This window comes from Ochotona curzoniae, unplaced genomic scaffold, assembly GCF_017591425.1.
Source record: "Ochotona curzoniae isolate NIBS_2020 unplaced genomic scaffold, NIBS_Ocur_1.0 scaffold_3171, whole genome shotgun sequence".
NCBI classification, from domain to species: domain Eukaryota; kingdom Metazoa; phylum Chordata; class Mammalia; order Lagomorpha; family Ochotonidae; genus Ochotona; species Ochotona curzoniae.
The window spans coordinates 1,240,101-1,267,312 of record NW_024467104.1 but is presented as its reverse complement, the minus strand read 5'-3'; the positions used below and the strand labels follow the sequence as shown (position 1 = coordinate 1,267,312).

The following is a 27,212-nucleotide window of genomic DNA, read 5'->3' as shown; positions in this document are numbered from 1 at the left end:
TTGACTAAATATTATAGTGGACTTTATCTGGTATATATTGAAATATACATCAGCATAATGGGTATTTAATCATTAGACAATATATCAATCCAAATATCAGTTATAAAAGCCAGAGTATCTTTAGATGGTAACATTTTTTAAAATGACCTCAGTTAAAAACTCCTCGTCTATTTCTTTCACTGTCTATTTACTCATGTTTTATATGTGGCGATGGGTTTATTTTTAATTACTCATAATTGCAAAGTTTAGATGTGTCTCATTTTCACTAATTTTGCATGATGAGTATGTTAGATGAAAATATTTGAAATCTCCTGACTTCATTGATGTCTTTACCCAGAACAGCTTTTCTGATCAACTAGGATGGAAAAATGCAATTTCACGGTGGTGAAAGAATTCATTCTGCTGGGAATCACAGATCGCCCCGAGCTCCAGGCTCCACTGTTTGCATTATTCCTGCTCATCTACCTCATGTCAGCAGTGGGCAATCTGGGCATGATCCTCCTCACCAGGATGGATGACAGGCTACAAACACCCATGTACTTTTTTCTCAGACACCTGGCTATTACAGATCTCGGCTATTCCACAGTTGTGGGACCCAAAATGTTAGTGAACTTTGTTGTGGAGCAAAACACAATCTCCTATAATTTTTGTGCTATACAGCTCTCCTTCTTTCTTGTATTTATTATCAGTGAGCTATTCATTTTGTCAGCCATGTCCTATGACCGTTACGTGGCCATCTGTAAGCCACTGCTCTACACTGTCATCATGTCACAAAAGATATGTCAGGTGTTGGTAGGAATCCCCTACCTTTATTGTACATTTGTGTCTCTTCTTGTCACCACCAAGATTTTCACTTTAACCTTCTGTGGCTACAATGTAATCAGTCATTTCTACTGTGATAGTCTCCCTTTGTTATCTTTGCTCTGCTCAAACACACATGAGATTGAAATGATTATTCTAGTCTTAGCAGCTTTTAATTTAGTTTCCTCTCTTCTGGTGGTTCTTGTCTCTTACTCCCTCATACTTGTTGCTGTTCTCAGGATGAAATCGCCTGAGGGCAGACACAAGGCTTTCTCCACTTGTGGATCCCACCTGACTGTGGTCACAGTGTTCTACGGGACTTTAATATTTATGTATGTGCAGCCCAAGTCCAATCATTCTTTTGATACTGATAAAGTAGCTTCTATATTTTACACACTGGTTATTCCCATGTTGAATCCCTTGATCTATAGCTTGAGGAACAAGGATGTAAAATGTGCTCTACAAAGGACATTCAAAAAAGTATGTGGCGCTGTTTACTGAAGTTCACGATGAACAGGAACCTTGGAAGTTATCTCTGGGTGTCAACTGACTCTATTCTACACACTGGTGCACATACTGACAAATACATATAAATATTTACCTTCTAAGTACTACTCAAAATCCTATCAATTGCAAATACATTACTGAACACAAGGGTATCTTTTTTCTTACTTTTATAAACACAACCACTGAGAAAGTTTTATGGTACAGTAACCTGTATCTGGGGACCATCAATTGTAAGAGCGGACAAAGAGACTAGACGTGCTGTAAATGAGTGAGGAAAAAAAATATTACAAGATGTAGATAATAAATTCAGGGTGGTGTGATGATGTAAAGAATTGAGCAGATGAATTGGGCAAATGCCTCTGCTCCACGTGTAAGGATCTGCGAGGCCTCTTCCATGGTCCACACTGTGAACACAAGTTTTTGACAAGTTAGCAGTCTGCAGTTTTAGTGCGGCATGTCAGTAATTAAATCTACACCAGGCCATCTGTGGGTAGGTCATTTAAGATAAAATTCTTAATGTCTGATGTGAGACCCTCAAAGGCCTTGTGAATTTTTCATATCTAATCTTGATTCTCTGTAGCCAACTGTTGCCCAATGGATCATTGCTCCTTAAGGAAGAATGAATATTTTTATTTCAAGCTGTGTTTTATTGACGTAATGGACCCTTGCACAAGATACATACATTATAATGAGGCAGGTGTGTTGCCCCACTTTCTCGTGACTGTCTTCCTATTTGGTTCAATTATCGGTATACTGTCTTCTAGTTAAGTTAGTTCTTTAACTACGTCTCTCTGATATTTTTACTAGGAGGAAGTAGAGATAACAGAGCTATTTAAATCCTTGCATATTTCTAGTGAGGATGTACTCTCTTTATAACCCCTTCTATTTCCCTCCAAATTTACCTCATTGTTTTCATTATTTAATACTCATGGGACTTCAGTTATTTCATAGAAACATTTGTTTGCTTTCTTAGTAAATTGTATTGACAATGTATTAGAAATAAATCATTTCAATTGAAGAATAAAATATGTGTATTTGTGTGTATGTGTATTTTAAAGCATTTTTAAAATTCCTAGAAAGTGAATTTTGAACAGACATAAGGTGAAATGCTAGCATTGGTTTCTGATTGCATTTATTTAATGAAATGTTTGAGATTATATAATTTCTAATTATCTTGGTTATCTTCCAGTTTATCCTCAGTAAATAATTACTACTTTTATGTCAGAGAAATGAAAACACTTTTAAGACACAAAGTTTAAAAGACAAAAATATGAGTACATGTGACCACATACTCCACCTCTAAAATTAACAGCTGTGTTGCTATAATCCCTCAAACAACAAAACAGTAATAGGACAAGAATTGAGCTGAGGCTTAAAATTTGAAAACTGCTTTGTCCATTCTAAATGTCCATCTCTATTCCACCATTATGTCATGCATGTTGTATTTTTCAATAGTATAGAAAACTTTTAAGAATGAAGAAATATTGGGCCCGGCGGCATGGCCTAGTGGCTAAAGTCCTCACCTTGAACACCCGGGATCCCATATGGGGGCCGGTTCTAATCCCGGCTGCTCCACTTCCCATCCAGCTCCCTGTTTGTGGCCTGGGAAAGCAGTCAAGGATGGCCCAAAGCCTTGGGACCCTGCACCCGCATGGGAGACCCGGAAGAGGTTCCTGATTCCCTGCTTCGGTTTGGCGCAGCATTGGCCATTGCGCTCACTTGGGGAGTGAATCATCGGATGGAAGATTTTCCTCTCTGTCTCTTCTCTCTGTATATCTGACTTTGTAATAAAAATAAATCTTTAAAAAATTTTAAAAAAAGAATCAAGAAATATTACTGAATCAAAATGTTTGCTAGAGAGTATGGGTCAATAGAACTTAGTACGACAAAGCTTTCAGGGATAAAGGAGCAGTTTTCTACATTACTTTTTCAGGATCCTAAACGTGAGGTGTATTTTTTAACTGTCCTAGGAGTACTACTGTGATAAGAAGAACTATAAAGCCATAGAATATACAGAAATTCCAATCTAACAGTTTTTTTTTTTTTTTAATTCTAACAGGTATTTATCTGACTTGGCAGTCAGTGTTGCGGGAGGTAGGGTTGGGTAGGGAGAGAGATCTGCCATCTCTTTTGTCACTCTCAAAATGATTGCAAATGCCTAGAGCTGGAATGACCCAAAAACTGGAGCCAGGAGCTTCTTTCAGATCTCCTATGTAGGTGTCGGGTCCCACGGACTCAGGCCAGTCTCTGCTGCTTTCCCAATTCATACAGGAGCTGGATTGCAAGTGGGGCAGCCAGGACACAAACTAATACCCATATGGAGTGCTGGCGCCACATCCCATCAGATGATGCCTGAGATCCATACACTAGCTATGCCTACAACCAATAATACAACATGTAGGGATAAAAGCAGGGTTTTATGTCAGCTTTAAAATTCAAATTCAATTAATTTCATTCACAAAATTTAGAAACTAAAATGGGCAAAAAGTATATGCATCTCAACAGACACAACATCATACCATTTTAAAGCTTCAATATGTATTAGTGACAAAAGCTTTAGCTAAACTAATTAGTTAATTAGGTAATAACTAGTTAATAGGGCCTGTGTAGAGCAGGTAATAATCTCAATTTCCACCCAAAGAGATATTACAGGAATCATATTTTTCCTGCAAAGTGTCTTCATGCTTGACTTTAAAGGATTAGAAGTTGGGGCTCTCTTGGCGGTATGCTCCTGCTGCTCTGGCGTTCTGACTCTTGGCTTTCCCAGGACAGAAAGCTCGTGGCTGACTGAGTAGCATCCTAGGATGACCGTGGCCACATCCTTGCGATCCTGTATTTTTGGGCACATTCACTGACTGTGATGGACGCAGGAGGGAAGCAGACACAGTGGTGTGGTGTTGTGGTAACAGGTGCCTCAGGGGCATTCAATGAGCTACCTGTCTGGACTCCAATGGCAGCCAGGGCTCCACCAGCAACAGGGTGGGAGGGAACATTTGCTGGGAGCTCAGCAGTTAGGCTTGGAGGCAGAACCGCACGATCTGCTGGTCTGTTTGATTTGGCCGGGAGCAGGGACCGAGCAGTGGATCCCAGACAGGCAGTGCGGGAGCAGGATGGATTTCATGGCCCAGTCTGCCCCCTGGGGCTGGGTTGGGCACTATTTTGTACGGTGTGAAAAGCTTTGAAACTGCAGGGACAGCAGTGAGCTGCGTGTGTGCTGGACTGGGACTGAGTTCACTGGACTCAGTGCATTGCAGTGGTCCCATGGGAGGTTAGTACTGACTTTGGCATTGTACAGGTCAGGGTGGGTCCGTGTGGCCCTTGGACCTGGTGGACCGTGGGTTCTGGTGGATCAGTGCCAAGAACAACTTGGCTATGTGGGACACCTGGTGTCTCCCTGGCCCTGAGACCTGCTCCAAGCAGATGGGAGGGGATTGTGCAGACAGCGGTGCAGCCTCAGCAAGGTGTCACAGGAGATGGAGAGTCAGGAGTTGGGGCTGAGGAGATTGTGGTGGAGGTCTAAACTGGGAACCCAGACCTGAAACTCACTGGAGGGAGTGGCACGGGTGACTGTGAACTGAGAGCCATGTACCAATTGCAGTAAGTGGGGTTGGACTGTTGACCTGTGGGTGACAGAGCTTAAAGGCCTGCTCCAAGGAGAAGAATCTAATAAGCAGAAGTACAATGACCAAGAGTGGAAGAGACAGTGGCACAGTGAATATTGCTGAAGACTCCTCTGCAAAGGAGCAAAGCCCTTCGCCAACCTCAGAGTTAACTGAGGAAGACATCGAGAAAAAGGGGGATACTGAATTTAAAGTGCTTGTTATAAAGCTTCTTATCAACAATGAGAAATACATAAAGCAGGCATTCAAGGAATTTAAGGAATCTGTTACAGAGCAAATAACAGCAGTGAATCAAAGGAAAGCTGATATATCAGAAATGAAGAATATGGTGGAGCAAACTAGAAGTACAGTGGAGAGTTGGGGAAGGATGTGGGAAATCCCAGGGCCTATGGAACTGTATCATAAAATGATAATCCTACTAATGATAGTGAAGGCTATGAGTACTGTTGTCCCTACAGGTCTGTGCGTGCATGTGGATGTATATGGACTGGGAGGATTGCAGGATTTACTGTAATAATGGACCTGAAACTGAACTGTAAATTATAAGCATTTTGTTCTTAAAGGTTTCTAAGGTTTGCAAGCTTAAAATAATCACAAATCCATGTAATAACACAAACAAGCCATGGCCAAGTGGTGGCTCAAAAGGTTAGTCCTCCCCCAAAGTGGCTCCAGGATCCCATATGTCCCTGCTGCTCTACTTCCTAAGCATCTGTGTTGGTGGCCTGGAAAGGAAGTGGAAGATGGCTCAAGGCCTTGGGCTCAGCACCCACGTCGGAGACTTGCAGGAAGCTCTTCACTCCCTGCCTGTGGCTTTGTCAGCTCCCGCACGGCGGGCACTTGGGGAGTGAACCAGGGTATGGAAGATCTCTGTCTCTACTTCTCCATGTAAACCTGCCTTTCAAATAAAAGTGAATAAATAATTTTTGGAAAAAGGAAAAAAGGCAAAAACGATGAAAAGTAAATATGATGGTTCATCTTTTGACTTAACAATTTATAGTTAAAACACACAAGAGCAATGTACAAAGTATGCAGACAAGCTATAACATTTAAAAAACAGCTTATGTGAATATATCTTACAAAATCAAGAAATAATTTGATCTGAATTAACGTATTCTAAAACCAAGCTGAGTAGAAAAATGAATTAAAAAATTATGCATTCAGTGACTCAAACATTACTTTCAAATATCTATAAAAACATACTGCTTATATAATTTACATATACGTGAACCTATATACATGTGTACATATTATATGTACATATATATAAAATTGATAACTATATAATTTTAGATGCAGTCAATAACAACTTTACATTTACCTTCAATATGAAAATAACTTAGTATGGTAAAAGCAAGGATTAGTGAGACTAAGAGGGATTCTATAAACTTTCAGTTTTATAAGATATACTGAGATACAGGCCACTAAGGTGGAATCATGTAATATTTATTTTACTGTGCCAGGCTCATTTCACTAAGGATAATTGTCACAAGATTCTTTTTTTCTTGCCACATTAGTGCAGAATATTGTCCTCTCTTAGGGCTAAATGACATCGCTCTTCATGTATACAGCACACTTTATCTGTTCTCCATGTACAGTCATTTATATGGTGTCTGCATCTTAGTTATCATAAGCAGTGGAATAATACGGTTATATAAATGGGACTGCACAATATATCTCAGAAACAAATTTTAAGTATTTTGGATAAAAATCCGGCAGTGGGTTTGCTGGATTCCATGATAGCCCTTACTTTAGTTTGTTGACAAGAGGGGGGGAAAGCAATTTTTTTCCTATCCTAAAATGAGGGATTCATCCAGCGAATGCTATGAAAGTTGCCATGGTTTCTTTCTCAAATTTAAAATCACATTAAATTTGAGTATGGTACTCAGAATAGAAAATAACTTATTTGAGTAGAATTTAGGGTGAATAACTTATTGACTCCTTTACTTCATTCTGCAGTCAATAAAAAGTACTTTTTGTATGTTTGCTGCTTCCTGAAAATTAGTTTAAAAGTTGCATTACAATGATAATCCATTCAGACATCAGCTTTACACTAAAATTGTAAAATGTGTAAAAAAAAATCACAAAATCATCAAAGCTCAAAATGTTATTACAAGTGTACAATTAGAAGATGCAGTTGTTTCTATTTTTGAGAAAAGATGTTTCTGTTTTTGAAAAAAAATGTAGCTTACATCCAAATTATTTTACATAAAATTAGAAAAAATATATATAACTACTGAGTCCTCTTCTAATTTTTCACATTTCACACTTATTCAATAGCATCTGGTTGTTATGGTACCATAATGATGGTCTCACCGTCTATTCCTAATGTTCATACCAAGACTAGCAATTAGTCAACTGACCATTACAGCCAAATGCTGACTCTACTTCATCTTCGTGCCAAAAGTGCTAGCCAGCTAGTATGGCATTTAAGAGTACATCTCCAAAAATAACCTGATGAAGCCATTGAGTCGACATGATTGTGGACATGAAGAGCTGAAAATCCCTTGGCTAATGATCATTCCAGTTATTTTCATTTCTCTTGGGAATCAATTAGTTGACAAAGTTATTTCCTATGTACAACTTATGATCAGAAACTTATTTCAGTGTGAAGATCTTCAGGGAATCCAGAAATATAAAAGAAAATTCACCAAGGTGATCTTTGCAGCAGTCTTAGGAGTAGATTTTTACATCTCTCCCACAGGTAAGTGATAGCAAACAGCTTTCTTACCACTCGCTCTAAATGGAAGGGCCAAGGGTCTTTGAAAACTATGCAGCTGAAACAGACTCCAGATGGAATGTGAGGTCTTTTCCAAGAGACAAAAATTTCTACCCACAGATTGCCAAATGGAAGGACTTTGTAAGAATGAGCAATATCCTTGCAGATGAATTTGATTGTTTTAGTATTTATATAGAATAAAGAATAACTCTATATAATACATACTGTCCCAGGACACTCCACACAGGGAGCTCCTGAAGTGTTTGGAAAAAACATAACTCTGTTTCCAAAAGAGGCTTGCAAAGTTGCTTAAATGCAGTCAAATTTTATTTATTTAATTATTAATTTCTATTTTATTTTATTATTTGAATGTGAGATATAGAGAGAAGATAGAGAAAGATCTTCTGTCTGCTGGTTCACTCCTCAAGTGGCCACAATGGCCGGAACTGAGCCCGTCTGTGGCCAGGATCCAGGAGCCCCTTCTGGGTCTCCCATGTCAGCACAGGGACCAGGGAACTGCAGGGGAAGTGCAGCAGCTGAGATATGAACCAGTGTCCATATGAGATCTTGGTGGAAGTAAGGTGAGGGTTTAGTCATTAATCATTACTATGCCAGCCCCTTGCTGTTTCATGCATTGTAAATTGCCCCTGTAGAAAAACATTATTCAAGCAAGATTCCCTGGTGTTAACTGTCAGAGTGTTAACTGTGATTATATGCTTTTTGGGTCATGACAGCACACACTGAGATTCAGTCTTTATCCCCCAAACAATCCCTAACAAACCTAATTCATATTCCATAGTGAGATACAAATGGTACAGTCACAGGAAATCATGTCAGATGTCATTTAAGACCTAATTTGTGTGGCTATTTTTTATCTGAATGGTGACTTTTCTGAAAGTGAAGTGACACATTAAACTGGTTGGCTTGAAGCATCTTTTGAAACTTAGGGACTGAGAATTTATATTGTTAGAACTATAAAATATTATTTTTAGTTGAAAACTAATTTGAAGAAAATACATTCAGAAAATTAAGAGCATTCTTAAATGGAAAGATAATAAGTCAGCGATACTCTGAAACGTAATAGGGGAAACTAGCAGACAGGAGCCTCTTTCCAGTCTCCATCATGTCTGCAGGGTCCCAAGGACATGTACCATTCTCTGTTGCTTTCCCAGGACATAAGCAAAGAGTTGATCAGAAGTGGAACAGCCAGGACAGGAACTGGTGCCACATGGTGCCCATAGGCTTGTCCCATAGGATGGATGATTGACCTGCTGTGGCACCCATGGCAGTCTCTGTCTTTTTAATTAAAAAAAAAATGTTTATTTGAAATTCAGAGAGAAGTATCTTCCATCCATTGGTTTATCTTCAAATAACCAAAATAGCCAGGGTTGTTTCAGCGTACAAAGGGAAGCTGGGAACCTACTTCAGTACCAGGTTCTTCCCAAAGTAAACCTAACAACAAGCTCGAATCAAAAGTGGATCTGGGATTTGAAACCAAGCACTTCATCACAACACTAAATATCTACCATATTTGTGTCCCACAACTGACCCTGCTATTTTAACACATTTATAGGTTATAGCAGGGTATTTTGATAAATGTTTACAAAATCTGTAAAGGTCACATACAAATAAATACCATTTCCTTATCCTCAAAAAATTCTTATCTCTACATATATCATATCTCTTGATGTATGTGGAATATATATGTTCTGTAACAAACACAATCATAATTCAATTTTTATAATCATTTTAATTGTTAAAGTTCTCAGTAAGGCAGAAGTAGTTATATAGATTGAAATGAAAAAAAATAAGGAGAAATTTTTCAAACTATGCTTGTAATATTAGCTGCAGATAATATCCATTTTGTGTCCATTTGGAATCAAGTTTTGCACAAAGAAACTGATACTTGTATAAATGTATTATCTCAGTTACTTTGCAAAATGCAATGCTATAGGCAGTTGGAAAAATCATATGATTACTAGTTTCTGAAACAGCCAGACATCACACACAAACCAAATTAGACTAATAAGACTAAATTAAGCATAGCTCACAAAGAACCTAATATTTTATACAGATTCTTCCAGAAAATTTATTTCATTGAAATTGGATTTCATATTAGATAAAATTAATTTAGACATTTTCTAGAGCACTCCTGTAGAATAATGAGATTGTTATTCTAAAATTCTCAGCACAATACTGTGCATAGATTCTTTGTTAAATAATTACACCTAATACTCTCCCAATATACCAGTGTATTAATTAAAGCATATACATAAGTGTATTAAGGTATTCTTGAACAAATATAAACAATCAATAATAAAATGGAGAAGAAAATGAAAGAGACTAAAAACTTCAAGCAGAGGATGTAAAAATCTCGACAGAAAAAGGAAGGAAGAACTGCCAGAAAAAAAAATAGGATGACAGGATTCAGAGCTGTACAGTAAGAAATCAAGTCAGTAATGAATGATAGCCTTTCAGGGTGCCCAAGCCAAAGGGTATGGAAGTCATTAATAGGAAAAACCCGGTCACCAAAAGGTTCCCTCAGAAATAGAGCGATTCCCAAAAGCAGTTAATGACGGGCACGTTTCAGACAGTAACTCGCAGAAGTGAAGGAACAATAGCTGAGGGTCAGTCATCTTGACTTCACCTCATTTTGAAGGCTCACTTATATCTTTGTGAACATATGTATTAGCACAAGCATAGGCATCTAAGCATGGAAATGTACATGTTTATTTGTATAAGTATTTATGCATCCATATTCATGTAAACTACATGTTATTATGGATACCATATACAGTGGTTGTAAATATATTCACTTAATATAAATTATTCCAGGCAATGGACAAATCTATCTTTGATGACACAGTTCTAACTGCTCCAACGATCACTGAGAATTTTGTATTTCCAAGTTTGTATGAGGAGGGAGAAAAATATGTCCAGATATGAAAATACCAAAGCTTTGTAAATCAAAATTGAACAGATTTAGATGAAAATTTTAAAATACAGTGTCAAACAGGAAAAACAATTTTCATATCTATCATTAATCTATCTTGTCAACTAAGAAAGGAAAGCATCAACACAAATGGCTCCAAGGAATTTCACCCATGTAGCTGAGTTTATTCTCATGGGGGTCTCAGACCGTCCAGAGCTGCAGATCCCCCTCTTCTTCGTGTTCCTGCTCATCTACGGGCTGACCGCACTGGGGAACCTGGGCATCATCACCCTCACCAGCGTGGACTCTCGACTGCAAACCCCCATGTACTACTTCCTCAGGCACTTGGCCATCATCAATCTTGGCAATTCTACCGTCATTGCTCCTAAAATGCTGGTTAATTACCTGTCCTCCAACAAAAGTATTTCTTACTATGGGTGTGCAGCCCAACAGGGTGGATTTGCATTTTTTATTGTGGCAGAGATTCTCATGCTATCTGCAATGGCCTATGACCGCTACGTGGCTATCTGCAACCCCTTGCTCTACATGGTGGTGGTGTCTCGGCAGATCTGCCTTCTGCTGGTTTCCCTCACCTACTTGCAGAGTCTGATCACAGCACTCACAGTCACCTCCTGTGTGTTCTCTGTGTCTTACTGCTCTTCTAATGTCATCAACCACTTTTACTGTGATAATGTCCCTCTCTTGGCTTTGTCCTGTTCGGATACCCACATCCCAGAAACAGCAGTGTTTACCTTCTCGGGGATTAACTTGTTTTTCTCCATGACGGTGGTTCTAGTCTCCTACTCCAACATTGTCCTTGCCATTGTGAGGATCCGTTCCTCCGAAGGACGAAGGAAGGCCTTTTCCACCTGTGCCTCTCACATGGTGGCCGTCACCGTGTTCTATGGCACTCTCCTTTTCATGTACTTGCAGCCCAGGACCAACCACTCCCTAGACACCGACAAGATGGCCTCTGTCTTCTACACACTGGTGATCCCCATGCTGAACCCTGTCATTTACAGCCTGAGGAACAAGGATGTGAAGGAGGCCCTGCAGAGATTCCTCAACAACCCATGCCGATCCCTCAGACTAGTGTAAATTTACCTTAAGATAAGGAATTTTATCTCATTTGATTCCATTGTCAAGAGTAATGACACACAATGGTTAGAAACTCTACTTCAGTGGCAAAATGTTCTTTTTAGAATTATCTTACATAAGCAAGGACGGTGGTGTGTATAATTAATAAATAATGACCCTGAAAGAAGTATTTATACAAATAAAAATTATTTTCCAAGTGATTTTGTAATTTCTAAACAAGAAAAAGAAATGCTCGTTGTGTAGGTATATGAACATTATTTTCTTGGGTACGTTTCAGTACTTAAGACTATCTTCTTTTCCCCTTTTGTTCAAATACTACAATAGTTATTGCAGCACCACACTTAGGAAATTTTGAAAATATAAATGTAAATCACAGCAAAATAAATTTTGGGAGAAAAATGAGTACAAAAGTTCTTTGTGTCCGTGAAGCAAAACAAAGTAAATGCGGCAAAATTGGATCTATCTCAGAAAAGAGGAACCTTCATTTTTATCTTTTTCGCTGGGTTGTCCATTTAAATCTAAATTTTTGTGCTGATTAGATAAGAAATGCAATTAATTTTCTCATTTCACATATTAACTTTTGTGTGAACCAGTTGTCATAAAAGCAAAGGTAGGCAAGCATCATTTCCTTTGTTGTTTTCATCCATTATAACAAGGAGAGTAATATCACAGGATGAGAAGAGCAGGCATTGTCTTCAAAGTATCACAAACATCAAAATCCGCCCATTGAAAACATTAGGAGTTATCACGTGTAGGAAGTCAATTAATTAAGACAATAGGAAATGTCACTGATGAAAAGCCCTAACCAGAAATAATTGTGTCAGAATGCTCCCTGAATTCCATCTAAAGGTCCTGAAGCAGTTGATGTGGTATTGCACAGTCCAGGAATTCCCTAATCCTCAACTTAGACATCAGAGAAAGAGACATGCCTGTTAGAAGAACACATTATTTACTGATAGACCTTCTTTTGCCTTATCATGTAAATCAAATCCAGCCTCCAACCCTCCTTCCTTATGCCCAGGTGACCCTAAAAGTCTTTTGCTGTAAATAAACTGGGGCGGTTTGCCATCAGTCAGTAGTCCATGGGTATGAATATTGGCTCAGTGCACCAGTGTTGGACAGGAAACAACCAATGCGTCGTATCTCAGTATGTTTAAAGTGCTACTAACAGAACAGGGGAAAGAGAAGAAGAAGAAAAAAAGGACTGATGTGTGAGATATGATGTATGAGATAAAGACGCATGAAATAATGTAAGTCTACAAATGATCAGACTCCAGCCTAAGAATCAACTTCTTATTTTTTAAATTGATATAAAAAATTTCATACTCATGTATTCATGTGTACAGTTTTAATTCTGTAATGCTAACCACCTCGCTTCTCCCCTCCTCCTTCTTATTTTCTGATTTACTCTTTATAATAGCATATTTTCAACTTGTTTTATAGTCACAGGCTTAATTTTCTACTTCATGCAGAATTTAATGAGTAGAGAACAGAAAGAGGACTGTTACAGAGGAGTATGGACAGTTGCTATAATCAATCCTCAAGACAACACTTTTCTCATGTATGTTATTTTAGAGAGAGAGGAAAAAATGGAGAGAAAGGATCTTCCACGCACTGGCTCACTGCCTAAAAAGCTGCAACACTTGGAGCTGAGCCAAAGCAAAATCAAGAGCTGGGAGCTACTTCTGGGTCTCCCACATAGAGGCATGGGCCCAAGGAGTTGAGCCGTCTTCCACTTGTTTCTGAGGTAGGAAGCAGCGAGCTGGATTAGAAGTGGAGCAGCCAGAACTCAAACTGGTCTTCTTATAGCATGCCTGCACATCAGCTTAGCTTACTATGCCACAACACTAGCTATATACTTTTTTGGACTCTATTTGCTAGCTACAAATCAAATATGATATGCCATTTGTTTTTTGTGACTGGCTTATTTCACTAAGCACCATGGTCCCTACTTTCATTCACATTGTTTTAAAAGGCAGGATTTCACTGATGGTTGAGAAGTATTGCATTGTGAATAGGAACCATATTTTCTTTCCCCTGTCATCAGTTGATCGAGATCTGGATTCACTCCATATTTTAGCGATTATGAATTAAGCTGCAATAAACATGAAGATACAGATATTAATATGCTGACTGGATTTAAAAAATGCATTGAAAGTATGATAACATAGAAATTGAAAGAACAGTAAGACAGAAAGGGGAGGAGACATAGGGATGATGAGGGAGGAGAGGCAATTTGAAAGTATCATTTTGCTCTCAGAACTGTACGAATGAAGGGCATGACATTTTCTTCTGTTGGATTATTAAAACTGTCTTAAAGATGATTAATGCTTATGGTAGATTTTCAGTACTGAGAGTTACTCATGGAGAGCAAATGTATTTTGAATCACCCACAAAACTTGTGAGGTTATATGAGAAAAATAAGGTTTATATACTCTACATTATTTCCCCTCAAAGAATCACTGACGTATGTGTTACATTGTTTCAGCATCTGTTGAAACTTTATACTTGCAATCTTGGTACATCATTCATGTTATGACAAGGAGCCCTCAAAGTCTTTTCTAATATTTTATTATTAATACTTATGTCTCATATCTGTCAAGTATGTAATTATTTTAGCTTTGTCACTTGTAGGCATAAGAAATTTCACAGTAGTATATTCTGAGGTATGATATGCTGCACTATAAATCTAATTTGGGGTTCTCTAATATTTTGGAATTATAAATTTTTAAATATGCTGTATTATGACAGACTATTTAAAATATGTTATGAATATCATTGCATACTGTAAATTGTATAATTGCCGCATAGGAAACTGTAAAAAACAGGGAATTCAAGACAGACATATAGAGAAAGGCAGTGTTGACCTCTCCGTCTAACAAAACATCCCAAAATAATTTTGTCTGGAGGTGAGTGATACAGGATGACTAACAGGTGTGCTAACATCAATATTAGGCACATGTATCTTAGGGAGAAGAAGAGGGTCAAAACCAATCTTAGATGTACCTGAGGTCCCAGGTGCTAAGGATTTCGTATTACTGTGGAGAGAGCAGAATAAAGGTTTAAGCCCATTGCTATGGAATTTTCACACTGGTGATTTCCCCCAGATCAGTTTGCACAAACCAGCAGCTCAATGGAGAGCATTCCTGGTTAACTGGGGGATCCATCTCAGAGAGGGAATAGATACACTTGCCTGCCCCTCCACTGAGACTGGATTATACCAAGGAAGTTCCATCTCAAGGAGCAAATGTCAGGAGAGATTCCTGTCCATCCTTTTTTCAGAAGCCCCACACAGCCTTATTATATTCTATCAGGGAAGTCTGAGCCTTGTGGGTTGAGTTGGACTCTGCAGGCCAGCTGTGGTTCCATATCATAGCGCTGAAAAGCTCTCTCTACTACAGTGGCAGGGCAGCTGGGGTAGCCCCTCGGTTCCTCCCTGATCACTAGAAAAATCATTTTGTAACTGGGTTCCTGCATATCCACTGAGTCTGTCTGCAGAGGCCCAGAGTGCCCTGAACATAGGAGATGGCCCTCATAACAGGGACAGAGGGCACACATGGAGGGGTCATGTATGTTGTGTGCATGGGCAACTGAAGTGCACTAGCACTGTGAGCTAACTCTGAGCTGCAATCATCCAGCATACCTTGGCTCTGGGAAAACACGGGACTTGAAATATATCAGTGCACTCTGTTACCAACATCTCTAATGTCAAGTTGAACTCTTGATTGAACCAAAGTAGCAGTCTGTTTTCCACAATCCCATCTATGGAACACCTCTAGCACTCAGGAACTCCTTCATGGCCCCATCTGGCCCTGCCTCACTACCCAGGCATCCTAAAAGAACATTTTATGATTAGTCTAACATAGCCAGATGCTTCAGCTTGCCGGTGTTTCACCTAGAAAATCTGCACTTGACCCAAGCACAGTTTCAGGTTCAGGAAGCTTAATGTTTGGACAGACATCTAATCGAGACCAGTAAGTAGCAGAGAAAATGGTCCCCTATAGCCTCTCATGTTGGTTAAAGACCTAAGTCACTCTTACAAATCCAGCTACTCTCTCAGAAAAGATCTCAGGTTTCCACCTGCTTTACCCTTGAATAGTGTAACTCATGGAGCTCTTATTCTGGACAATGTTTAAATCCACTCAGCTCCTAGGGGAAGCGCTGACTTCATATTTCTAGTGCTTAAGTTAGACACTGGTAAAAAATCTACATGCCAGGCATATCCGTACTAACAAAAGTGACTCCCAACCTTTGAGAAGCTCATTATGCTAGTCCATGCCTCAAGAGACAGATAGAGACTTGCATAACAAGAATCACAGTGACCACACTGAACAGCAAGAATAGCCTGTATATCCCTACTATAGCTACTATCAACTAGAGCTGACACAAACAAAGAGACACTATACAACAAAATCTAACTGGAACTAAAGATAAAGCTCTCTTCCAAACCAGGGGCACATCCCAAGGATATGCACACTCACCAAATAAGCAAAATCCCTTCAATATCAATATGCAGAAACCAATACCCCCCCAAAAAACCCAGAAGCATGGACAAGTAAAACAATATGAAGAATCTAGAGGAATGATCTCTCAGGTGCTCTAAGATGCTGAGAAACAGTTGAATTAATTTAGAAAATCAGTAAATAACATAAATGAGAAATTCAGTGAAGGAATTAAAAAGGAACCAATCAGAAATATTAGAAATAAAGACCAAATAAATCAAATAAAAAATGCAGTGAAAACACGTAGCTGCAGTGTAGATGCTGCAGAACAAATATCTAATCCAGATGACAAGACCTTGAAAATAGCTGTCACAAGAAAAATGTAAAAGGGGAACTTACAAAGAATTAAAAGTACTTGTGATCTGTGGGACACCGTCAAACAACCAAATATAAAATTCGTGTTATGATCAGAAGCAATGGAGAAGCAGAATGGTTGAGGAAAGCCTATTCAATGAAATAACAGTGGAAAATATCTCCAGTTTGGGAAAAAAGATATGGGTACCCAAATGCAGGAAGTTTGTGGAATCCAAAAAAGTCATAGTTAGAGATGATGTTAACCATGATATAATCAAACAAGCAAACATTAAACATTAAGAAAATATCATGAAATATGCAAGAGAAAAAACATCAGGTCAATTTAACAGGTCCATTATTCCAAGAACTAAAATAATGGAGAACTCTCCATTATTCCAAGTTCTAAAAGAAAAACCTGCCAATCCAGACTGCATTATCAGCAAACTTTGCAATTCATAAATTGAAGTGAAGTGAAGAACATACAGGGCAAGCAATAATGCAGTTTGTCAATCAGAAAGCCCATTAGACAGAATAAAGAGATTTAAATAAAAAATAGGAATATTTATGAAAATGACTAGATTAAGTCATCACCAGTAACAGTGAAAGTCAGTGAGCTAACTTCCCCAAGTAAAAGGTCTAGACTAACTCAGTGGCCCAGTGATTTTCTTTTAAAAGATCTGTCAGTATTCTTCCTTCAAGATACATGTTTCATCAATAAAAATATCCACAAACACAATGTAAAATTATATTAAATGTATTCCCTATAATGGAAATCAAAAGTAAGAATTACTATTCTCATATCAGACAAATTAGACTTTAAGACACAAACTGCCGAAAGTCATTAACAAGGTATTATGTAACTATTAATGGATTAATTCATCAAGAAGTTTTGACTACAGTAAATGTATATTAATCCAATATTAAATGTGAGACTCCCAAAGTAATAAAAAGCATGTATTGCTGCATTTAAAAGGAGACATAGACCCAGTACAATAATACTGGAAGAAGTCAACAGTGGCTGGATGAACCAAAAAAATTAGTAATGAACAATAGAGCCAAAAATAACCTGATATTTATAGAGTGTTTTATATCATAGTTAGAGAACATACATGCTTTTCATCATATATAGAACATTCTCTAAGCTAGATCATGTATGAAGGCATAAACAAATTTGAACAAATTAACAAAAAAGTCACAAACAAAGCATGTGTTGTGTTTTTTTTTAGCCACAAAGGAATGAAACTGGAAATTAACAAAATAAGTCTGTAGTAAATATAGACACTTTTCTTTCTTCTTGCATTCCTCCTTCCTTCCTTGCTTGCTTTCTTCTTTCCTTCTTGGTTTCTTTTCTTTGGAGAGGTGTGGAGAAAGCCACTAAGAGCACTCATTGCTACCACTGGTTTTAGCTTTCCAAGCAGGGGTTCTTAAGGTCCCCGCCACTGTAGCGAGCCCATCTGGGATACTGAGCCACGTGGAGAGTGGTCAAAATGGCCCCTGAGAAGAGTGTCTAGGGTCACCTCCTTACAGGCTATTACAAAGGAGAGGAACATATTTAGATGTGCACAAACAGAAAGTATGCCTACTCCAGTAGGCAAAAGAATCCAGCAAGTTATCAGAGTAATGGGAAATGTATGGGAGACACAGATATTGGCACTGATTAGAAATTCTCTCCCATTGAAATGGACCGTTTAGAAGAGACGGTGAGGCATCTTGAACCCAGGCGAGGCAAAGTCTAAGTCCCTAATCAGCAGGAAGTATAAGCGCTATGTGAGATGACTCTCCATCCTTCAGCAACCCTTAAAATTGAGAGATGGTTGTCTCTGCAGGGAGAAAGAAATGCGATAGTTAGATAGATGGCTTAGGGCCATGAGTTGGAAGTCACACCCTCCCATGTCATCCTTTATGCCTGCCTCTCAATCAAATGATCCTCTCCTGGGATGTGTTGCCCCTCACCTGCAACCTGGGGCTGAAATCTTGTATCGACGTGCCATTTCAGGCTCCTATGCACCTGGCAATGGAGAGGAATGCTTTTTCTCTTCCCACAGAGATAGGATGGGAGGTTTCAACACTCTGTGTAACATGGCATAAAATCAAAACATATGTTGACAACAGATGGTCAAACCTGCTCTACTACAGATCCAGATCCTGCCCCGCTGGTACACACCAAACACTACCCTGACATGCTATAGTACCTAAACAAAGCAAGACTTGTACTGGCTCACTGCTCATGGGCCAGCAAAAAACAATGGAGCAGGATCCAAATGCATGGGACACCCAGATGAAGCTCCTGGATTCAGACTTTAGCCCGGCCCATCACTGGCGATTGTGGCCATCTGAGAAGTGAAACAACAGACAAAAGAGTTCTGTTTCTCCCCCTTTCCTTCACTTTTGGCAGCACTTACAAATAAATAAACCAAAAAGAAGAAAATATACAGACATTGATAAATAAGCAACATATGAACAGGGGAGAAGAAATTCAAAGGTAAGTGAAGGTCAGCATTGTGGCACAAAAGGTTAACTGTTGTGTAAGATGCAACATCCTATTTCAGTTTTGGCACTCCATTGTCAAGTTAGTGCTTAGCTAAAGTGCCTGGGGAAGTGGCAGGGGACAGCTGACTATGTGAGTATCTACCATAATAAAGGAGACCTGAACAGAGTTCCAGTTACCTGACTTCAACCGTGACCTTGTCATAAAACAGCATATTGAATCTCTCTCTTTCCATCTCTTTCTCCCTCTCTGAAGCTCTGTGCTTCAAATAAATAAATCACTAAAAAAGAAATAACTCAAATTAAATAAGAAACAGATCAGACATCAGAAAAATTTGCAAAGCATTTGTGAACCAAGGAGATATAAAAAATAAGCAGGATTGATAAACTATCAGCTAAACAAACAAAGGAAAAAGAGGGAAGCTCAAATTAATAAAAGATGCAAAACAAGTTGCTCCAACTAATGCCACAGAATGAAAAAATACCATTAAGAGTTATTACAATCAACTAAATGTCAGCATTGGAAACCACATGAAGACATGCAAAACTGCAATAGACCAATAATCAGGGCCAAGATTTAAATAGCAAAACAGAATCTTCTGACACAACCAACAAGTCAAGACTAGATGACTTTACTAGTATGTTTTATCAAACTTTTAGTGGAGAACTAATTTTAATTCTTATGAAGGCATTTTTAAAAGTTAAATGGGGGAAAACATTTCCAAAATCATTTGAGTCCAGTGTTACTTTAATTCTAATACCGGGCAAAGACAACACTCAGAAAGTGATCCATAAACAGAGGTCCCTCATGAATACAGAAGTAAAAATACACAACAAAATACTAGCAAAATGAATCCATGGACACATCAAAAATTCATCCATTTGGATGAACTGAGATTCATTCCAGGGAAGCAGATAATTGTTCAACACATGTAAATTAATATATATGATATTATTCAGGATAAATGCATTTCTGGAATTTTAAGCCAGACCAATTAGGCAGCATAAACAAATGAGAAGTATACTGCAGGGAAAGAAGCAAGTTAAATAACCCCAGTTTCCAGATAACATGATCTTTTATACCAAGGGAACCAAAAATTCTACTTAGATGCTTTAGAAATTCATAAGAGAATTTAAAAAAGTTTTAGGATATAAAGTCAATACATACATAGAAAAAATTCTCAACAATATTTTTTATCCAAGGAGAACTAACAGTGAGGAGCTCAGTAAAGTTTGGCTTTTGTGAAAATCAGTTCCCTTCACAATAGCTACGAGTAAAATTTAATTCCTTGAGACAAATTTAACTAAAATCTGAAAGATCTCTGCAATGGAAACAAACAAAAATATTATTCATGTTTTGAGGTTGGAAAATTGTTATCACCAAAATGACCTTAGTAAACAAGTCAATTTATTATTTCAATGCAGTCTCAATTAAAATCCCAAGGACATCCATCACAGAACTAGAAACAGCAACTGTTAAATTCATATGGAAACACCAGAGACCCACGGTAGCCAAAGCAATCTTGGTTACTCTTGTGTTACAAACATAAAGCTGAAGACATCACAACACCAGCTTAACAGACCTATTGCCAGGGCTATTTCAACCCAAACAATCTGTTACTGGCATGAAAATAAACATATGGGACAACAGAACAGAATAGAAGCCTCAAGACTTAATCCCTAGAGATACAATCAAAGTAGGAATCAAAGACTCATGTCCAGTATCATTGAACTAACATACGCTAATACCCTGCAATAATTTTGTTGAACAGACTTCACTAAGAAATTAGCGTACTTGTGTAGCTTTAAAATATAGAATGAGTAAAAACACTGATACAAATGTATTTTCAACAAAATAAGAGTATCTCTAAAAGCATATACTGTGCTTTTTATCAGCTTTATAAATATGGGCACATGCCAGTCTTGTAGAAGGGTTACCTACGTACAAAAAAAAAAAAAAAAAAACAAAAAAAACAAAAAACAAAACAAAAAAAAAAAACCAAAATGAGAATTGAAGTAGGCTTGGGGAATTTGAACTAATGACTTCTGTGGGATTGGAAATTAGCTTATTGTTAATTTTCTGCAACTTACTGTAACACTACGCATAACATATTCATTCTGAAGTTAGACAATTTTAAAGAGCTTTATTCACAAACTTAAAATCTGATAGAAGGCTGTGTAAGAAAAACAGTCACATCAATAATTTGTGAGTGATTAATGCCTTCAACACATAGAATGTATTCAATATAGAGGTTTGGTTATGGTTGGCAACATTGTACAAGCAAAGCAGATTAACTGTACGTAAGTGAATGTTTTCTCTAGAAGGAAAACAAAGACACCCTGGATAACAAACAATCATTTAGTAACATGGCCTCCTGTTTTCAGTTGCTTTGGGAATTACTGATCAATTACATTTCACTTCCCCAGAGCATTTTTCTAGAGAAGAGGCACTCATAAATGCTCCTGAGTGCAAGTTAGCAAACAGAGGGGAGACCAACAAGTCATTTTCCATTTCAGGTGTGTACTGGCACTGCCACCCTAATTCCTAGATTAACTGTTGTAGTTACTTGGTCCTCTCTAAAATTTGAACTGTAGGTGTGTTTATAGTTGCTGATGTTGGACTTGGTATTTATCTTAATAGTTATCTTCTTTAATTATTTCATTTTCTGTAACCATAATGTCTTTGTAATGCTTTTATTACACTCTTTAAAAGCAGTAAAAGTCCCAAATTCTACTTGTTTTTTCATTCTGCACTATACTGGGAGTAACTGTGTCATTGAAAGTTTCATGCAGTATGCCATACAAATCATGATGTTAATTTTCACATGGAGATTATTAGCATAATCTTAAGTGTCTATGCCTTAAAAAATGGATGGTTTTCTGATAAGATTTCTAGTGTTTCAATAATGTAACTTTCTCTTGATTTCATGAATCAATTTCAGTGGTGCCATAGCTAATTGAGACTTCAACTCTGGGTCTGTAACAAATAAATTTCCCTTAGAGCATCCCCTGACAATAGAACTTGTGCAGGTGAAGTTTAGTTGTTAATTGATTCCAGGAAGCATAAATGAGGAAAGAAGGAAGGTGAGACAAAAAAAAAAAAACTTTCTCTAACCAATAAGAATTCCTTTACTTAAGAACCCTTGAGATATTGGCATAACTTTTGTAGGATTTGTTTTCATGAAAGCCAGGGGAAATTACATTTTATGTATAGATTTCTGTTCTTATTGGTTGAATGTTGTTTCTTGATAAGTTAACTCCAATGCACATTGAAATTACTTGAGATAATGTTCCTGCTAGCCATCTACACTTCTCGCTCAGGAAAGAATCAAGGTGATGATTCACCAAATTCCCAACATCCCAGGAGAAACAAAATCTGCCATGTGTGAATACCAAGTTAGAGGTTTCTCAAGTGCAATAAATGGGGACTTAGTTACCTTGGCACAGTGATAACATGTGACAGTAAAGTCCAATCAATGAGTGGACATTTTGACTGAGGCTAATCTTTTTACCACACCAAATGAATGAAAATGTCCTTAAACCTAGTAGCTTGTAAATATTAAATTTGTATGTGTTTCCATACTGATGATGAGGCTCAAATTAAGGAAGTATCGTAGGAAGCCAAAGTTAGAATCGGCACAATCTAAAGCTCAGGAAAGTCAACTCTTGGAAAGATCCTTACTCAGATGCAGATTTTCTGCTTTCAGTTTTGAAGAACTTGCCACATACTGAAGACTTTTTTTTTAATTCCTAGGCTTTACCTTCCAATTTCTTCTAATGTAGTGTTCCTCTAAGTGCATTGGCTGACTCAATTATTAGTAGAGACAATACAGTACAATATGTGAGGTGCCAGTTAGGAGCCCTGTGTCTGCATGGCTTAAACAGGGTCACAGAATTTGCTTTCAATGCCCACTGCTCAGGAAATTGGGAGACAAGTAAGAGGAGAATTGAAGAAATTTGCAGAAACCTTGGGATTATACGACAGTTTATTTTGCTCTAATTTGGTGAAACCCGTGCATAGCTTTAAATAATATGCACTTCCTTTCATATACATTTCAAAATTATGCGACATACACACTGAGCCCATGTGGTTCTGGCCTTCATTCCTTCCTAATGCACCTAAATAATCTGGTGTTCATTTTATAAATTGCAGATGTTAGAATTGAACAGGGAAAAACATTTTTTGAAGGATTGGTAGGAAAGAGGGGGAGGAGGAAGAGAATTTGTTGCGGTGCAAGAACAAATTCAAACCATGCATGCCATCAGGCTATTAGACTGCTTTAGGTATTTAGAAGAAGTATAATTACACTGAAGGCAAACTATTTTAAAAACCTCACTAGGATCATCACAGGCAAATAACGGTGGCCTGGGGAATGGAGCTTCACCCCACAGCTCATGGATGTTACACTGTACATGTTTTCCAACAAACTAAATTTGATATTTAAAAGAATTTTAAGAAAAACCTTTTCTGATTGCAATATTGTAATTACGAATGGTTCTAAAATTCTTTAGGAAAGACTTTAGTAATTTTATATAGCTCACAAATAAATGTTTCTACATTACAGTTCGTATTTCTTCTGTGAGACAATGCTGGACATTTTTCATGGTAAAAAAAAAATGGAAAAATGAACAAGTGCTCACGAGATACAGAGCTCCACTGCAGGAGAAATAGAGGTGGCCATCGCTGTGTTTGTAGCTTGAAGACACTTTGTGTGTCTGTATTTCTGCTAAGGCCTTTTTGGTTTGTGTGTCTCTCTGTGTATGTTTCCACTCCGTGAGTGGGAGCACCAGGTTCTCGCAGTATGACCAGCTTGCTTCTCTCAGTTGAGCCCATAATACCGTTTCATGGAATACTCACTTGTGTTCTTGTGCTTTGATTCCCATTCTTGGTAGCGGCTTGTAATCTGTGCTTCGTCACTAAAACCCAGGGTTTTTTCTTGACTTCCTTGTTTTTTCCCAGTGTCTATAGAGGCACTGGTATTATGCAGGGAGGGGGAGGAATAAGATTATAAACTCCAAAGAGTCCCAAAGAAGCTCTAGGAATCTGTGAAATTACAACAAAAGGATGTTGGGCTGAAGGAGCTTGTCACCAGCACAAACTTCCATAGACAGTATCTTTCTGTGTCTATACTAATTTTCATGGCAATTATACCCTCAGAAGTTACTGTTTTACTTCATTGATTGTTTCTAGTGAGTGTATATTTTCATTTGAATTCTTATCTTGGTATTAGTTTGGATAGATTACTGAAAGGAGTAGATTTTCCTAACAAATGCATTCTCCATAATTAGATTAGAAGTTCTATCCCGTTATTCTTGAGATTTATTTACAGTTTGGCACATCCAGTTTTAAAGATTGATTGATGTTAACGTACTGATCTAGATGGGACAGCCTTCCATATGCATTATTTGAACAGTTCATTTTTATCATATTCCTTGGGTTTTTATTTTCTTTAGCTCAATTGAGTAGAATTTTTGCACTATATGTATATACCTCTATCAGGCACCTAGGTGTTGTGCAATTCTGAGTGTTTTGTGATGTGACTATTTCACACTTCTGATGTAGTCATTTGGTTTGGGATTAAACTTTCACCTTCTCAGTAATTCTGGTTTTTTGATTCTTATGATTTAGCAGTTCAACCGATTTTGAAGAGTGTCATGTTTTCCAAGTAGATATTCAATTAATTGAGTAAAAACATCTAAAAGATGATTTAGCAAGATTTTCAGTGGAAATATGTGGAAAGCACAGGACAATTTTGGAACCACTGACAGTTTCCCATTGAATAGTGCAATTCAGGGACATAATACTTCAAGACGTTTAGGATTGGCATGGCATTTTCGATAATTTCTTAGTATCCTCTTGTTCAAGACAGATTAAGTAAAAAGCTTAACATTCTATTAAGTCACAAAATTTTTCTTCTAAAATTTTATTTTGATCATTTTATTTCATAATTTATGCAAAGCCTCATTATTTTAATTTTGACCTGAAAAGCTATTTAGTTTTATTGACTTTTTGAAACAAAAGCTCATAAGTCAAAATTCCTCATCTATGACTATATTCTTACATTATTCATACAATTACACTGATATTATTCTTGCTATTAAATTTGTTAATAACATTTCATCTTTTAGCATTTAAGTCTATGTAGGCTACATGATTATTTTGAAAATATTAGTTTCTATTATACAGTATTTTCAATTAAGGTTTTGTTTCATGTTATAAACAGCAGTATTGTAATGCTCAATTTTGCTCAGTGTAAGAATATAGATAACGATCTTTACAAAAGTTGTACTTGTTGCAGAATTTGAAAGTTGCATAAGCATGGTTTAACAATAAAAATATCATAAATATATTGCATTATCGTCAATGCCATGTCTAATTGGGTTATGTAAATCAAGTAATTATTTGTACTGTGTATACTCAAATGATTGAAATTTGAGTAATTCAGGTTAATGTTGTAGCATCGTGTAACCCTTAGTTCACATTACTCTATTTTACAAAACCTTGAGATATTTCAGATTTACATCCCAGAGTGTCAATGCCAGGGGCCAACACACCTGAGCCCTAACCTGATCCCTCCCAAGGTGCACTAGCAGAAAACCAGGTTAGAAGCAGAGTCCCTGTGACTTGCTTAGCACACCAACATGCGATATGGACATCCTAAACAGAAGAAAAATCTGCGGCAAACTAATCCCTACCTATTGGTCATAATATCTACCTCTTGGTCAAATTTTTTCTTGGGATATATTACTGATTGAATTATAGAAGGCTTTCACAATGATAGCTATGGTATATGACAAAAACAAACAATAACACAAATGCCTTAATAGCCTTGATCATTGATTGTATGGAGGGGAGCATTATTTTAATTGCTTCAGAAAAAATTCAATTTATCCTATAAATTATTGCTTATTTGTTATCAAGTGATACCCCTTGATACTCAATGACATTTGACAGTTCCTTCCACAGGAAGTTCCCGTGAAGTCCAGCATGGATAAACAGAATCTAACAGAGCTCACAGAGTTTGTTCTGCTGGGAATCACAGACCGTCCTGAGCTGCAGGCTCCCTTCTTCGGGCTCTTCCTCATCATCTATGTGATCTCAGTGATGGGAAACCTGGGCATGATCATTCTCACCACGACTGACAACAAGCTACAAACGCCCATGTATTTTTTTCTGAGACATCTGGCTTTCATTGACCTTGGTTACTCAACTGCTGTGGGCCCAAAAATGCTAGTAAATTTTGTAGCTAATCAAAACACAATCTCCTACAACTGGTGTGCCACACAGCTAGCTTTCTTCATCATGTTCATCATCAGTGAACTTTTTCTTCTTTCTGCCATGGCCTATGACCGCTATGTGGCCATCTGTAACCCTCTGCTCTACACAGTAGTGATGTCGCAACGAGTGTGCTGGGTTCTGGTAGCACTCCCCTATCTCTACAGCACCTCTCTCTCTCTGGTAACCACTGTAAAACTTTTTACTTCATCTTTCTGTGGCTATAATGTCGTTCGTCATTTCTACTGTGATAGCCTTCCCTTGCTGACCTTGGTATGTTCAAGCACACGAGAAGTTGAGTTGATAGTATTGATATTTTCAGCGTTTAATCTGATTTCATCTCTTCTGATAGTCCTTGTTTCCTACACACTGATCCTCCTGGCAGTCCTCAGGATGAACTCCGCAGAGGGCCGGCACAAAGCCTTCTCTACCTGTGGCTCTCATCTGATGGTGGTGGTTATATTATATGGAACTCTGTTCTTCATGTATGTGCAACCCAAATCCAGTCACTCCTTCGATATTGATAAAATGGCTTCTGTGTTTTACACATTGGTAATACCCATGTTGAACCCCTTGATATACAGCTTGAGGAACAAAGAAGTAAAAAGTGCCCTGCATAGGTTACAGAAAAATCTATGCAAATGTCATTTTTTTTAGTTCGGTATAAAATGTAATTACAAAAGTTAAGTGATAGGTAATTGTGTGTTGTGCTATAAGCCTTTATTAAGGCCTGGGTTGGAAAACCATGAGATCTAGAATACTTTCCTGGCTTGAAACCTTAGTATCATTGAGTTCAAATCATCTTTTTGGATTCACTGTCGCTTGTCCATATGTTCAACACAAGTACTTGAAAATTAAATCACAGTACTCGGTTGCCAGAGACTCTGATACAATGAAGGAACCCCTTTTCTTCTATGAATCTCTCATTTAACCTTTCTCATATTAGACAACCTGTGTTTCTAAAAGGTGTCTTTTTCCT

General features: G+C 37.8%; 3 protein-coding genes across 3 annotated transcripts; all 3 read left to right on the top strand.

The window, feature by feature from the left end:
• Positions 1-360: 360 nt before the first annotated feature.
• Positions 361-1,302, top strand: LOC121172265 (olfactory receptor 8K3-like). Its single transcript, XM_041004118.1, has one exon. It carries the CDS (start codon positions 361-363, stop codon positions 1,300-1,302), a length of 942 nt encoding a protein of 313 aa, XP_040860052.1.
• A 9,424-nt stretch (positions 1,303-10,726) lies between these two features.
• Positions 10,727-11,674, top strand: LOC121172315 (olfactory receptor 8J2-like). Its single transcript, XM_041004165.1, has one exon. It carries the CDS (start codon positions 10,727-10,729, stop codon positions 11,672-11,674), a length of 948 nt encoding a protein of 315 aa, XP_040860099.1.
• Positions 11,675-25,945: 14,271 nt separating this feature from the next.
• On the top strand, positions 25,946-26,890 carry LOC121172264 (olfactory receptor 8K3-like). The gene has a single exon (XM_041004117.1). It carries the CDS (start codon positions 25,946-25,948, stop codon positions 26,888-26,890), a length of 945 nt encoding a protein of 314 aa, XP_040860051.1.
• The last annotated feature ends 322 nt before the right edge of the window (positions 26,891-27,212 follow it).